Source organism: Phodopus roborovskii, unplaced genomic scaffold, assembly GCF_943737965.1.
Source record: "Phodopus roborovskii unplaced genomic scaffold, PHOROB, whole genome shotgun sequence".
In the NCBI taxonomy this organism is placed as follows: Eukaryota; Metazoa; Chordata; class Mammalia; order Rodentia; family Cricetidae; genus Phodopus; species Phodopus roborovskii.
The window spans coordinates 26,438,752-26,454,821 of NW_026125391.1; the positions used below are offsets into that span (position 1 = coordinate 26,438,752).

Sequence of the window (16,070 nt, forward strand, 5' to 3'; positions counted from 1 at the left end):
AAGTACAGAACACAGCCCTTTGGGGAAAATCATTAAACGTTTTAGTATATAGCAATAATAACATGAATAACTGGTAATAACTTAAACAGGTATATTTTTATTAAAATTAACAACTTTAAGGAGTTTCAATATTTATTTCAAGTTAATATTTTCAGAGGAGTCAGCTTTCTCCTGCCTCTGGGCTTACAAGCTAAGTTTAGATCAACACTATTGCAAAGGAAGGAAGCTTTGTTCACTGCTCATTTGACTTGGAGGCTTGTACAGTTTTTTTCCAATGGCATGGTGCTATTACTTGTCAATTAATTCCTTTTCTGTTCTCAAGAACTTAGTAGGCTTTTCTGATTGTACTGGATTTCACAACTACCTTTGTCTAAAATGTAAGATCACATACTTTCCTTCTCCAAGCCCATTACTTACTAAGCTCTATTTGCTATGCAACAACTCCCACACATTTTTTTAAACACTCCAAAACAAAAACCTAGAAGGGAATTCAGAGATGTGAGGCAATTATAATTTTTTCAGCCTATATTCTTTTAATGAAGTAAAACAATTAAGCAAATCAAGCCAAAGGCAACCTGAGAATTTTCTTATGAAGCAATTAGAACACAGGTATTATTTTATTGTATTAAAACTAGTTCATTGTTAACAGACTTTAAAACCTTATCCAAGACTTTTTCTTTTGGTGTTGTTAAAGGAAAATATCTTGCCTTTGTTATTTTGACTCAAAAAGGATGTTAGGACCATTTGTTAATCATCATTCATATGGTTATGTTAGGTATATTGTAAGGGTTTTTAATTATGTTTGTCTTTTTCACTTAGTTAAAAATCTTAACAATAATCTTCTAAGGGCTGGGGTATAGCGGTTGGTAAGAGTCTAGGGAAGCATACAGGAAGCTCTGAGTTTGGTTCTTACCACAGACCAAAACCAATTGTAGTGCCTGTAAACCCAGCACTTAGGAGGAGGAGTCAGGAGAACTAGAAATTCCAAGTCATCCTCAGTACATAGTAAGTACAAAGCTAGCCTGGACTACATAAGATCCTGTCTCAAAAAATTTTGGTCTACACAAAGTGTGTGTGTGTGTGTGTGTGTGTGTGTGTGTGTGTGAGAGAGAGAGAGAGAGAGAGAGAGAGAGAGAGAGAGAGAGAGAGAGATTGATTTCTTACAGTCCCTTTCACCTCACTTCAGTTCTCAACATCTAAGACTCACTGAGCTATAAACTACACAAACTTAGGAAAAGATGTTTTTTGTATTTATTGTTCCTTTACATGGTACCAAAATATTTTTATTTCATTTGAAAAATGACTTAATTTTCTTTTAATGACCAACAGACATCTAATTTTCCACATGTTTCTTAGGTGAACACTCAGCATTCTCTAAAAATACATTGTCATTATTTTTTTTTTTATTTCATACCTACAACAAAACAAGTAGTTTTGTCTGCAATTTACAAATATGGATAATGGGATTTCAAAAGGCCAAATAATTTGACCTAAGCCATGGTTATTGAATATAGGCTTTGTATTAATTATCTCTTAGATTTTGGCTAAGATGAGGTATAGTACATGATTTTTATTGAGGTTTATTATCTTCCATGGATCACAACTGTCCTCAATATGAAACAAAAAAATTCTGTCTTTAAGGATCTCACTATTTAATAGAAAGTGAAAATGAATACCATTCTGCTAGATAATTTTATAACATAAGTAAATATTAGTTCTAATATTAATGCCCATTCTGACTAGTTTGATCCAGCAGTGATAGTGTATTTAGTGGGTGAATATTTTCTATTGATATAGGCAATCCATTATGTGCCCCCCCATTTAGAGTCTTTCTATCAAGTTCTACTTCCTGTGTGATTCATGTACTAACCATGACAGTGAGCTAATGATTTCCCACTCAGCAGAGACCCCACTAAGGCTAACCAAAGGGCTGTGCGATGTCACCTAATGTGTTTCATTTACATTAAAATGCACTTGTCTAGTGCCCCATATTACCAGATCACTGTCTAAGGACAGATGCATTAGTTAAAATTATGTGGCAATTTCAGATATTTCATGTTTATTATTATTATTATTATTATTATTATTTGCAGCAGGACTGGCCTACTGAGAGATTTACCTTTGATGAAGACATAATTTCCAATGTCCCCTCTAATGACATGAAATATGCAACCATCCCTAGACAGAGCTTTCTAGATGCTGAAGTAGCTCTTTCCACCTGTTATCATTACTCTTCTACATCTATTCTACCTGAAGAAATATATAATGTCTTATTGTCATTGTATCTGCAAGATCCTCTCTTCCTGCTCAGAATGCATCTATACCTTGTCATTTCAGTGCTGCCCAGCCTGTTTTTCTTGTATCCATATTTTTTCAACCACTTTATTATGTGATTTTTCAGTATACATATTACTTTTTAAAGTCTCCAAAACTATTCTCTCTCAGAATTTCTTATTCTGCCTTTTTCTGCCAGATTTCTTTATCAGATTTCACTGTTGAAGTCAACCAGAAATGTATTGTGGAGAACCCACGAGCAGACATCATTTTAAAAGGTCAAAAGTTGTGACATATCCAATTTGTTATGTTTTCTTAAAACACAATCTGAATAGCACATCACGACTATTTTAATGATCACTCTAGCAAAGGTTTAAAAAGTCGAATGACCTCTTAACTAGAGGAGAAACAATTACTTATTACAGGAGTCACGAACAATTGACTACCCACATCTATCTCAGTAGGAGAAACTCTCATAAGGCAATGGTTATTATTTTTTTTCAGCAGTGAGAAAACTCCACTGAGAAGGAGCATGGAGGGAGCTAAAGTAAATATACTACCATACCAAAAAACAAAAAACAAGACCTGGTCACCATGAAGTTCAAATATCTAGCATTTGGAAAGCAAAAGTTGGCAGACTTGGTAATAGCTAACTTGTGCTTTGTGTCTTCTTGGAAGGAAAGTTGGTATATTGTTTTATTTTAAGTACAGAATTCGAAACTGCCATGAACCTATTTATTTGGAAAAAAAAATATGCCTCAGTTGACTGTGTGCTTACTTATGTTGGACAGTTTTTCTAAGATCTATTGATGCAGAGCATGGAGATGGTGTCATGGTTGTAGTGATGTGTGCCCATCTGTTCATCTGTCCTACAAGTGAAGAGATATACTTGAGTCCTTTGCTTAAAGAGTGGTCCTTGGAAATGGTTATTTCCTTTGGCTAAGGCATGCCATATTTCAAATATTGGAGGAAAAAAACTTCAATGGGGCTCAGTGTGAAAGGTCATTGACATTCCTTCTAGATATAATGACAAGACAAAAACCAAAAGGAATAATACTCACATCTATCCACTCGACAGTAGACCTTCTTTGCGTACTACTTGCTGTTTCTCTTCCTGCCATTGCATTCAATCTAACATTTATTAATTCCATGGAAGAAAATGTCTCTAGTCACAGGAAGTGCAGTGGCTCAATGTAAACTCAACTGTTGGGCAAACAATTGCAAAACAGGCGCCTTTGATTGCAGGTCAGGTATATATTCTTTCATTTCACAAACAACCACATGAAAGGTAGTCATAACAAGTCACCAAAATTATTTTAGATGAGCAAAGCATCCAAATACTTAGCTGATCACTAACCCTTGCAGTTTTCTGGCAGAATTTGCTACTAGAAATGTTTGAAAAGCCACATCTAGCTTGCATTCTAGGGCTTCCCTGCCAAGGGGAAATCACAATTGACCAATTTAGGGAACTCCATCCCTCTGGCAGAAGGCTGGTTCATTCTAAATTTGGTTGTTTCCTTAAGTGAATAATTACATTTTCTCCAAATGTATACAGTTTTTAAAATGCCAACTCTTGACAATCAAATGGGAAACTAGATCTACTAACCATGTAATTCTCCCAAGAAATAAAATATAATATGGATTTTAAGTAGCATGTAACAAGAAGCTGTTTTGATTTTTCCAAATGATCTCCTTCATGGCCTTGGCACCATAATTTCAGACAATATCTGTGTTATATAGCAAAATGATTGTAAGATGAAAGGAAAAGTCTTGACTCACATCTCTAGGAGCATCCTAACCTTATCCTGGAAATTAGGAGTAATATCAGATGGTTATATTTCCTAAGGTCAGAAAATCATTCATTGTGAAAATCAGGGTTGTTACAGCCCATGCAACAGTGTGTGATCCTCACTAATGCTGATTCTCAGTAACCAGGAGTAAGACTAAAAAAAATAAATAAATAAACCTCTCCCACATCACTTTTCCTGCCTTCTCTCATTCTTCCTCCCTCCCTTCTTCTCCCAAGCCCCTCCCTCTTTCTATAGCTCCCTTTCCTTCTTTCCAAAGATGACCAAAGTATGACATTTATTAACAGTAAATAATGGCCTCAAGCTCCACAGTTTTGTCCATGTTTTTAATTTGAGGGTTCCATACTATTATTGTTCACCAGATCAAGTACTATATAGAAAGCCTAATAGTTGCAGATAGGACTACTTACTCGTCATCCAGATTCACATTTTTAACTACTCATCTATAAACTGGGTAAAGCTGAAAGCCATGAGATATTGGTCACTAACCTGAGAATAAGGAGTCATATTTCTTTGCGTGGAAAAGTACATGAGCCACATGATAACAAAATGAGCACTCAACTTCATTTTTTGAACTCTCCTCCTGCCATAAATTGTCAAAAAATATTCACTTAAAAAACCACAGAGAAGAAAGTATTTAGAAACTAAGCTTCCACAAGTCATTTCTTTTACCTACACAGTCATGGGGATGTATGAAGAAGCATTGAGGCTTGAAGAAATATATTTAAAACAGATTATCAAGAGAATTTTAAAGTAAATCTTTGATCATCACTGTTATAGGAAAGACTTTCAAGTCCCCAGTAAATTCCCAAAGGCCTCCTAGATGAAACACAGAATGGGAAGATCAAAGGTCCCTTGAGTTCCCCACATTGGGAAATCATTGGGCCAATGAGAGAACCTCTGCTTTTATTAAATTTTTGGCCTGTAGAAATATTTGTCTTGAAGCAAATAGAACAGAAAGGAAAGAAAGAAAGGAAAAAGGGAGGAGAAAAAGAAAGAAAGAGAGAGAGAGAGAAAGAGAGAGAGAGGGGGGAGGGAGACCATCGAAAATTAGTCTCCTATAAAACACCAAAAATCACACTGAAATAAAATTTAAAATATGTTTTACAAGCTGTCTTTGCAATGTGCCACCCCATTAGTAAACAAGTACTGAGAATTACAGAGGTAAAAGCTCCTAACTTTCTACATTGCATGTGCTCTCTGTAGTACAGGCTGTTAGGATGCTCAAATTCAGTTTTTTATAAGCAAAAACAATCTCAGAATAATTATTAATAATAGGGTATTGGTATGACGGTAAGAAGATATTAAAACAAGTGACCCCAACTAACAATCTAAGGAATAGTGGAGAGGCTACCTTAAACGCCCTTCCCTCACAATGAGATTGATAACCACCTTATATGCCACCTTAGAGCCCTCATCTAGTAGCTGATGGAAACAGAAACAAACACTCACAGCTAAACACTGAGCCAAACTCCTGGAATCCACTTGTAGAGAGGAAGAAGTGATGAATACATGGGTCAATACCAGACTACAGAAACCCACAGAGACAGCTCTCCCAAACAAGGGGGAACTCATGGAATCCAGACTGATAGCTAGGAAACCAGCATAGGACTGACCCAGACCCCTGAATGTGGGTGTCAGTTAGGAGGCCTGGGGAGTCTATGGGAACACTGACAGTGGAACCAGATGTATTCCTGGCATACAAAAGGATTTGGGGAGCACATTTCCTATGGAGGGATACTCCCTTAGCCTAGGTATGTGAGGGAGGGCCTAGGTTCTACTCCAGATGACTTGATAGATTTTGATGATCCCTTCTGGAAGGCCTCACCCTCCCTGGGGAGTGGGTGGGGAATGGGCAGAGAGGGTGGTGGTAGGGGTTGGCATGGAAGGATGGGAGAGAGAGGGAGCTGGGACTTATATGTTGTAAAATAAGAAAAATAATAAAAAAAATAAGAATAAATCAAGGGTACCATGTTTGTTAAGCTTTGGGGAGATTGTGGAGCATTCATTTGCAAAAATCATTTCATTCAAATGAATGGGATAACTTTTTCTATTCTTACCATAAAAACTCATCCAAGAGCAATTGCAGCCTGTCATCACCTTCGGGCATGGATTATTTTATTCACCCATATTAGAGACCCTAAAAAATTAGATATGTGAGGTTAAAAATTTGTGAATTGTTCGTTCTGTTCTAGTGGGTTTATTGAGTTGTTTGGAGACAATGACTGCACAGCCCAGGCTGACCAGGAACACAAGGTAATCCTCCTGTATCAGGCTCCTGAGTTCTGCATGTAATTCAGTAATTAAATATCTTATTCAAGGTCAGGATAGAATGAATACTTGACCTCTATCCAGGTTTGGGAACTTCATGACTCCTGCCCATCACATTATACTGCTTCTGGTTTACCATGTCAGGCTTCCTTACCCTAAATGGAAAACTTGAAGATGAGATGTAATGGACCCTAGGCAATGTTTTGCAATGGGTTCTTTCTAAATTTATCTTATAAAAATCAGGCAAAGACAAGTTTTGTAATTATTAGTATATAATTGGAAGAAAATTTGTGAAGTGTCCATAAGGCTCATTATTTTGTATCAGCTATTTCTGTTTAGCATTCATAAAGTTTGCCATGTCATAATAAGCAAGATCTATGACACTGTAATACTACTCTTATTTTTAACTTGATTTCTAATATTTTCTGCCCCAAAATTCAATGAGATTCAAAGATCTGCTTATATATATTACTATGAGAAATTATAGTTTCATCTTATATAAAATTATGTAGTTTATAGTTTTATTTTAATCTGCCAATCTATCTATTGTACTGTATACAAAGTACTTCCCTCTTTCCTAAGAGAGTTGATTAAAAATATTTAGATGAATAGAACTGACTTTCAATTCAATAAATAAGATAATCATTTTAGAAAAAGAATATTCTTCTTAAATACATGTGTCAAAATTTAAATGTGAGTCAGGTGGTGGTACCACATGCCTTTAATCCTAGCACTCAGGAGGCAGAGGCTGGTGGATCTCAATGATTTCAAGGCCAGCCTGGTCTACAAAGTGATTTCAAGGACAGCCAGGGCTGTTACACTGAGAAACTCTGTCTTAAAAAAACAAAAACAGCAACAAAATTAAATGTGGTTTGCAGCATTTTTCAGACAAGCACGGAAGTTTCTAAATCAACAACTTTATTTTTACACAAATAATATGGAATGTTTCTTCTGTATTCCACAAAGAGAGGTCAATCTTCTATAAATCTAATAAAATTCTTCTTTAGTTAATCAATATTTTAAGTATATGGCTATGAAGAGAGTTTATGAAGATATTGGGGATTTGTCATTTCCAAACCTATAATGCAGAGATAGAAAACAGTTGAGACTCTACTATTAATAAACATAAAGAGATATAAATAAAACCATACAAATATCAAACTAACATGTTCTTAAAGTGACTTGTGTTAATTGCACACCAAGCAGATGGACATACAGTAAGAGGCAACACTGAGTGGTCAGAGGACTCCTCACCTGGCCATCTTGACCGAATGGATGTTTTAAGTTCTGCTGTTTCCAAGTTCTATGGATGTAAGAAAGATCTGAATTGCAATGGCAAAAGTCACAATGACAGAGAGGGGAAGTCAAATTGTGTCTTAGCTTGCACATATTAAAATGCTGCAAGATTTCAATAGACAATATCGTAATTCACAGCATTCTGAGCACTGAAGTTAACTTATTATTAGAGAGCTAAAGGAGAAACATGTAAACTATATAAAGTAAATATGATAATTTTCATAATTGATTTGGAAACCTGAAAGGACATTTAGAAGCTCTAAAAGCACACCCACATCACGAGGTTGGTAAGCTGACTCCCAGCACTGCACAAAGTTGCTCTGTTGCTAAAGAAGAATTCATACTCAGCAACACCCACCATGGAGAACATGAGGCTTGACTTGTCAGTGTCCCCTCAGAAGTCACTTGTTGGAATTGGTGAAGTACATAGCAAGGGTTTAGGGAAGTTATTGTGTTACAAGGAGGATCCTCCAAGAATGTGGTTTGTTTGTTTGTTTGTTTAGTCTAATACAAGATTCCAGAGATCACACTGCCACATTCCAGCACTTGGGAACACAAGAAGAATGTGTCCTATAGCTAGTAGCCAGCCCTCATCACACAACAAATGCACTCACACCTTTACATTGTCCTTCCCAGGTTGTGGAATGGAATAAATAAATTTCTGTTTAGAAGCTTACCTAATATGTGGCATTTTGTTGTAGTAACCTGACAGGACTAACACACAAATGAAAGAAAACAAAAACCACAAAGAAGTTTCACTCTACGCACTAATAATAATCAAATTTATTCTAAGAGTGAGTAGTAGAATATCATGACATGATATAAGAGTTTAAAACACTACAATATCTAGTGCTCTTGTCAGTTAATTGTTAAGGAATCCAGTTATTCATTTTAAGAAGACTTGTTTAGATTTTTCTTAGGATCGATTCTGATTTGACTCCTAAATGTCAGTAAAACCACAGAGATAATGCATTTTTCAAATATGTGAACACGCATTTCAAAGTTTGACTTATAAAACTTTTACCTTCTGTAAACACCAGGGATCATGAATAATCAAATAATAAATATTTAGGTGATAGTTTCAAGTGAAGAATAACTTCACACACATGGTGTAGGTTTTATATTTATATAAGACACAAAATATATCATAATACAAGACTTTAATTTGGACTTTTCTGACAGCTTAATTTTCCAAACTTATGGTATACTGGCATTAAGGAAAGTAGAAAAATAATGGATGAATCATAGAAACAACATATGACACTATAGATCTGTATTTACGGAAGTCAAATACCTGCTCTATCATTAATAGAATAAGATTTAAAATAATGTTTGGTTATTTATCCTCATAGCAGTAAGTGACATTAAAAACTGAAAACCCTTCAGGGAACTCATCCCTGGAGAAAATGAATTTTCCTTTTCTTGGAAACCAACAGTTGGTTGTAATTCTTCTTCTATATGCAAAGACCACAAGAATTAAATACATACCTTGATTTTATTTTTCTTTGGAAACCCACTGCTGGGGTCTAAGACAAATGGAAATGATGTCATAATGAATATTGCTAGATAGACAAATAGCAGCTTTGGGATGAACGTTAAAAGGCAAAAGGAAGTTTAGAGAAAGAAATATATTCCATTTTATCTTTTTCAAGTTTCTTCTGGATACGTAATAAATTTTTCACATCCTTTTCAGCCCTTCCTTTGTCTACTTTGACCCATTCTCCTTCTAGTCCCAAGTGGCACACTGTATACACTGGTGTCATGAAAATGGCAAATTCAGGATACAGTAAGAAAAAACTGTCCTGGAAATATATAATGGACAACAAGAAGGAAACATGAATTGCCTGCCCTCGTGGAGCTTCCACTCTAGTGGCAATTGGTGACATTAAATAGAAGACACATAAATGCACAGTAGGAATTACACACCAAGAAGGAAAATACAAATCTTTCTTCAAGAGTATCAATATGTAAATGACATAAGTAGCCTCTTAGCCTCAGCTAGTGACCAGCAATTATGGCTGGATTTGCATGTATAACTTATTGCTACTTTTCCTGATTTAACTGTCATTTATTCTTTGGAGAAATCCAAAGAAGTAAATTAAAAAAAAATTGTTGGAATGATCTGGACAGTTACATGGCACACACGCACACACACACACACACACACACACACACACTCACATGAATGCATATGCATGTGCACCCATGCACACACTCACACACATACACAAAGAGAGAGTGAGAGGAGAGGGAAGCGGAGGAGGAAAACACTAAATATTAAAGGACGTTGCTAAATTTAGATTCTAAGTAAAAGTAAAATAAATTATCATCATTAGTGATCCTAAGAAATAATGCCATTTTAAATTTTCAAATGAAAAAAAAATGTAAAATCAATAACAAACAATACTCTAAATACTAGTTGGGGTCACCTACAGCCAGACACAGTTATAATTGCTCTGGGCACCACATGGGCACATGAAAAAAAAATCTCTAATCCATTAAAATGAAGTTTGTCCCTACATATATTTAGTTAAGAGTGACATATTTCCATTTAGGAATCATAAGACAAATTTAAATTATTAACTCTAAAGTTTGACACAGAATAACCATCTGAAAAACCTAAGTATGATAGTCCATGAAAATAAAGCATTCATTTCATTCATCATGATGTTACCACCATATAACACATGTCCATCTGCCTTAATCATTTTGTTATATTCAAATGGTGAAATACGTTGCAGATTCCAAACCCTGAATGAGCTGGAAGAGGCAAGGTCCGCATTCACTTGGGAAGGGTCCATCAGAAACACACTCCAGCATTACCTTTTGGAGGAAGAAATCTGGAGGAGGATGAAGATGTTTATCCCAAGTCTCTCCATTTCACTTGCATCATTACTTATTTTATTTAAATGAAATGCATTTATCTCTAACTGAGCACTTGTTATTTAGTAAAAGAAAACAACAAGAATCCACACTAAGAAATCAAACCGTTAATGATGACTGACATTCTTGAATTCAGTTTTGGTTCTGGATATAGGCACAAAAATATGTAAGTTTCCAGAAATTCATTTCAAAGGCTCTTAATTCACTCTGCCAGAGAAGAGTGGAGTAGAGAAGAATGCTTTAGAATTACATGGTGATGTAAAGATTTGAGAGAAACAAGAGCTTACATTGTGAACCAGTTATTGTTCATGGGGCAAATTTAGCATCATGTTTTTACTTGAACAGATACTAGTTTATTACTATTTAATTAATTAACAACTTGATTTAATATGTAGCATACTTTTAATGAACAACTAGCATTTAAGCTGACGTAGGAAGCTGAAGCTACAAAGTGAAGTTTCTAGACACCAAGTTAGGGTCTTCCAGTTGAGTGACACAAGTCAGAAACTCATTGGCCTGGATTCATGCCACACTTACTAAGCTCTGTCCTGTGCACTAACTCATCCATTTGGTCTGCTAACAGGCTGAGTGTGAGGCCATGGTGTAGTCACAGTTGTACTTTCTGCTCTAAAATGTAGATCTGGTAAACTGATTCACAGTGAAAGAAGACAAAGTGTGTTTTTCGTCTTTACATATCTAAAGTAAACAATTACTTTGTTTACTTTATTACCTAAAGTAAACTATTACTTCGTTATCAAAACAATGCCTGCTTTGATATTCATAATACCCCCATTTAACGTCAAATACTGATACCAATAATCTTTTTGTAAAAGAATGAAATAGAAAAATCAAATCTTTTTCCTCTGTAGCTTTTCATCAGGGAACATCTGATAAAAAGTGATGAAATTAAAAAAACATGTTTGTTACACATACCAACAGAAAATTTGAGACTGACAAAGTAAAACTGAAGTGGCACTAAACATTAATTACACCCAAATGATACCAGCTGGATATAAATATGAACTATTCCATATGCTTAGTTATATAATTAGAAAAGTATATTTAGTTACCTTTTTTAAAAAAGTTACTTTTTCAGAGCCTGTGTTTACACATTCATACAAATCTATGCATACACATATTACAAGCACATTTTACTAATGGGAAAGTAAGAGACAATTTCTTACACGTCATCTTATAACCTGCATCAATACACAGAACAATACATAGGACATTAGGGACACACTCACTGGAGTTAGCTGTCAATGTGAAGTCAGCCTCAGGCAAGGGCTTTAGGAAACAACCCCAAATGACTTACAAACACTTTGAGAGGGCTGATGGCACTGCCATTGGCACAGTAACTAAGACTCAAAACAAAATGAAGTTATATTATTGGAAATGGCCAGCCAGCAAAGCTGAGACAGTTATGCTATTGTCTAGCAAATGTTTGTATCTAACGCTCTGTTTTACAACCTTAAACCTTAAATATAGATGTCATTTCTTACTTAGTGTTTGGCTTATGTTCCAATGCTTTTTTGAAGCAGAAGAGGTTCTGTGCTAGATGACACAAACGCAAGAGGGTAGAGCTGTGAGTTCTCATCCCAGTCACGATGTTAACTTTTAGCACATAAGAAAGTGCCATAGAATTCAAGGAAAAAAGGCACATTTCTGCCTTTAAGGATAATGATTTAGAATTAGAGATCAAGAGAGCATTAACTATTACAAAGTTTAAAACAAATTAAGGCCAATCTAAACATTTGCCAGGGCTGTGAGTCACTTATTTCCTTCTAATGACAATGCTAAACTCAAAGTAGATGCATCTAAAGAGCACATTGAACATGCTTCTTCTTCCACGTATTTCAAAGAGTACTCATGCCTGACTTACCAAGTGACACAGGAATACATAGCTGTTATTAACATTCTCAAAGTTAGTATTCACAAAGGAAGGGCAAGCTTGCTTTGCCTCTCTGTCTCTGTCATAGTACTGCCTTTTCAGCCTTCCATGGTACCAATGTGCTTCTAAGCAGGCAGCAGTGAAACCCTGGAGCTATGCTATATTGATGCTTGCATCAGGCAGAATGGACAGGGCAGGTGTGCCAATTCAGAGTTGGATATTTGAGGAAGATATAATTATGCTTACTACACTCATCATTTAACTACCATTAAACGATACTGTGGGGACTAACACCACAACCTATAGCTAATTTTTAAATATACTAATTATGTAAGTAACTGACATGAAAAAAATTAGTCTAAAAAGCAAAACATGGAGATGGGAGTGCAAAGCAGAAATATTTTGATGGATTCTTTCTTACCTTAAGTTCATAAATATTCATTAACACACATACCTACCTCCCAGTACCTTTCACCAATGCCAAAGGTCTACATACATTTGCATAAATTAGACACACTGTAATTCACACAGATGATACTAAGAAACAAAATAATGTAGTACCTTTACTTTTACCTATGCATTTGATGAAATGGGTCCCATGAAGAAAGGGTTTCCAGACAGAGAATAAAGAGGAAAAAAACAACAAGAAGATTTATGAATATATGTAAATGCACTGCTCTCTGAAAATTAAACAAGACAAGAGAGTATAAACAATGTTTTGAAGACAAATGGAAAGGCAGCCCGCACATTCTGAGAATTCTGCCGATTTTTACAGGCAGGTACATGCAAGGGATTGGAAGCCCATGCTCATGTTTAAAGATAACATCAGAGAAGGATCTCAGTGCCATAGGTAGAGAAGTATCGATTGCATGGAATGTTACAATCAGCACTCTAGAAGCCAAAAGTCAAAGCTGTCTGCACGTTCCCAAACTGCCATGCAGGGATGAAGTATGGATTCGATGGAGCAGGTTATATTGGCTATTTCAGAATTAGCTCCTGACTGCTTTGCCTTTCCTCTACCGTAAGCACTCTTCCCACATACACTGATAGGTAAAGCAGAACTTTCAGCCACTGTTCTTGCATCTTATTTATTTGCAGATGTTACAATGTAAGGGGTAGGGGGAGACAAGAGTCACAGGAGCAAATTAACATCAAATCAACAAATAAAAGCAGATAAACCAACGGGGGAAATGTGAACAAAAGCTATGTGTTTCATTGGCAGCCACATCATTTCCAAGCATCCGCCCATACTTTGCAGCGATGGTTTGAAAGCAGCTACAGAACAAGAAAACACTGAAAGCAGAGTGGAAAAGGAGCAGAGCCCATACCTTGGTCGCCCATCATCAGGTGCGCCAGACCTTGAAGGGAAACAAGAGCACAGTCAGCAATAAACAAGGAAGCATGGGAAGGCAGGGTTGTCACGGTGGCAAAAATGTTCAGTGACAGACATCTTGCTTCCTATGAGTCATGTCTGTATCACAGAGGCAAATCAAAAACATTCTTTCAAGTCTTGGTTGGAATGCTTTGGGGCAAAGTGTTATAAAATTGCAATTTAAACATCAGCACATGCTGTGCTGTGCATTCTAATTATTAGTTAGAACAAGCAAAAGTATGAAAGAATGATTTAAATCCAACTGGTCCCTTAAATAGTGCATCTGCCCTGGGTGCCTTTGATAACATTTGGAACATTGTCCGCATAGGACTTGCTGTTGTTCGGTGATGAATTTGTATCTTATAAACACCCAAAGGAATGCCTTTAACATGGGCTGGGTCTGATCTTTTTCCTCTCTTAAAAAATGAGAAGTTTCATAATTAAATGCAGGGTGCAATGGGGAGGGCCCTTAAAAATGGCAATGCAGAAATGTCCCTTTGTCTGACACATGTAGCAAGTGATTATATTTGCTCAAATTTTAAAAAAGAAGATAATTAGACAAGCAGTTGAAAAAGCTTGGCTTTATGACACAATCACCATTTAAAGAAACAATGGATTAGCTTTAAATAGGTTCAATTAATATTTCATGGGAATCAAAATTATTTAAATTAAATGTTGATCTGTGTTCATGTTCCTTTTTTTACTTAAGGTATGCAGTATAGACATAAGGTTATCAAAAATTTTTCATCACTATTTTTCTAAAGAAAGCTGCAAATATTTGCCTTTTTTGATTGGTTTTGAAGCACATTCTCAATCTGTAACGTAGGATAGCCTCAACCATTGTCCTCATGTCTCCATAGTGCCACCAGCTATACAAGTTATCAGGATGATCTTTGTAAGCTTTTGTCACCAGAACAGTACTTCTTCTGAAAATCATAATACATACTTGCTTAGTCCCAATTCAGAAACAGAGTTACAACTTTTGGGTATATTTCAAGAATTTGATATACATTTAGAGAAATGTAGTGTCAAGTTTAAAAATCTGTCTTTTCAAGTTCTAGTGCTACCTCAGATATATTTGAAATTTTGAACTTGGGAACATCATGTACAAGTTGCCTCAATCTGCTTTCTCAAGCTCATAAGTTTATTCTGATATCTTGATGAGGCAGCTATAACTAGGAATTGTCATATAATTACAACATAATGGAAATTATTTAACAGTGAAGTGAATATGTTTCTGGAACATAGTATATCCTGAAATGATTTCAACAAATATAGTCATATAAGTGAATAAATATTTTTATATGGCTATTAACTCAATTCTTTGTAAATGAAGAAGAGATTCATTTGTTCAGGTTTTAAAATTTTCCCATTTAATTTCACATATGTACATTTCCACATATATATTCATATATATAATATATTCACACACACATATATATATGAATGTATATACTTCCACTTAAAGGCATGCTTGTATTTCTAGCATTGTTTTGTACACTACATCAGGAACTTTTCTCTGATAAGATCTAATTAATATGAGATCTAAGTTTTAGGAAAAAAAAATAGAAACTTGTGGTGGTTTTGACAGTGTACCAAAAAGGAAATTAATAAATCCCCAAAGTCTTCTAGTTTTCCTGTTTCATTTCTTTCTCTAATGGGAGCTTAAAGTCGTATTGTCAATTGAGATATTCAAATTATGATTTAATAACTTTATTACAACAGAACAGGGGCTTCTATCTGCTGGAGCTGTCTTATCGATGCCCTGAAGCAAAAGAGCCTGTGATTACGAAGAAGCATTTCTCTTATTAGGTTGATTTTACAGTCTCTTAGCAATTCAAAGAGAGAAAAAAGAGGATGAAGATTTTACAGAATGGTTTAAAAATGCAGAAGAAAAATTTACAACTTTCAAATTCAATTAATGGGCACAAGTGTGTATTCACAAAATTAAAATTATGGGGCAAAAAAAAAAATCAGAAGTGAGATACAAAGCCAACATTTGGGGGAAGTGACATGTAATTTCTTTAGACGTTTTCATCTATTTTGTTTGAATACAAGAATAGTTCAGCAATAATCATTGACCATGAAAAGATCAGAAATCTGATGTGCTGACCATGCTGCTAATGCATATTATATTACAATGAGTCTTCTTTTCAATGAGAAATGACCCCTTAGTCTGTTCAACTGTACTGATCTATCACTTTCATTAGAGTCATTTTGCAACAAATCCTTCACCTGTAGAATGTAGTTATGTTTGTGGAATGACTGATGTATC

General features: G+C 35.4%; 1 protein-coding gene across 39 annotated transcripts in view; it reads right to left on the minus strand.

Moving 5' to 3' along the window:
- Nrxn1 (neurexin 1) overlaps positions 1–16,070 on the minus strand; it is a 1,037,700-nt gene that overhangs the window by 924,251 nt on the left and 97,379 nt on the right. For 17 of the 39 annotated variants that reach the window (XM_051175255.1, XM_051175259.1, XM_051175251.1 and 14 more), the window contains 2 exons: positions 13,752–13,781; positions 12,985–12,996 (listed from right to left, as the gene is read on the minus strand). The exons of 9 other annotated variants lie outside the window; for them this stretch is intronic. In XM_051175255.1, coding sequence (XP_051031212.1) covers positions 12,985–12,996; positions 13,752–13,781 — 42 coding nt within the window. The remainder of the gene's footprint in view (positions 1–12,984; positions 12,997–13,751; positions 13,782–16,070) is intronic. 13 more of the 39 variants (XM_051175286.1, XM_051175260.1, XM_051175254.1 and 10 more) reach the window with 1 other exon arrangement.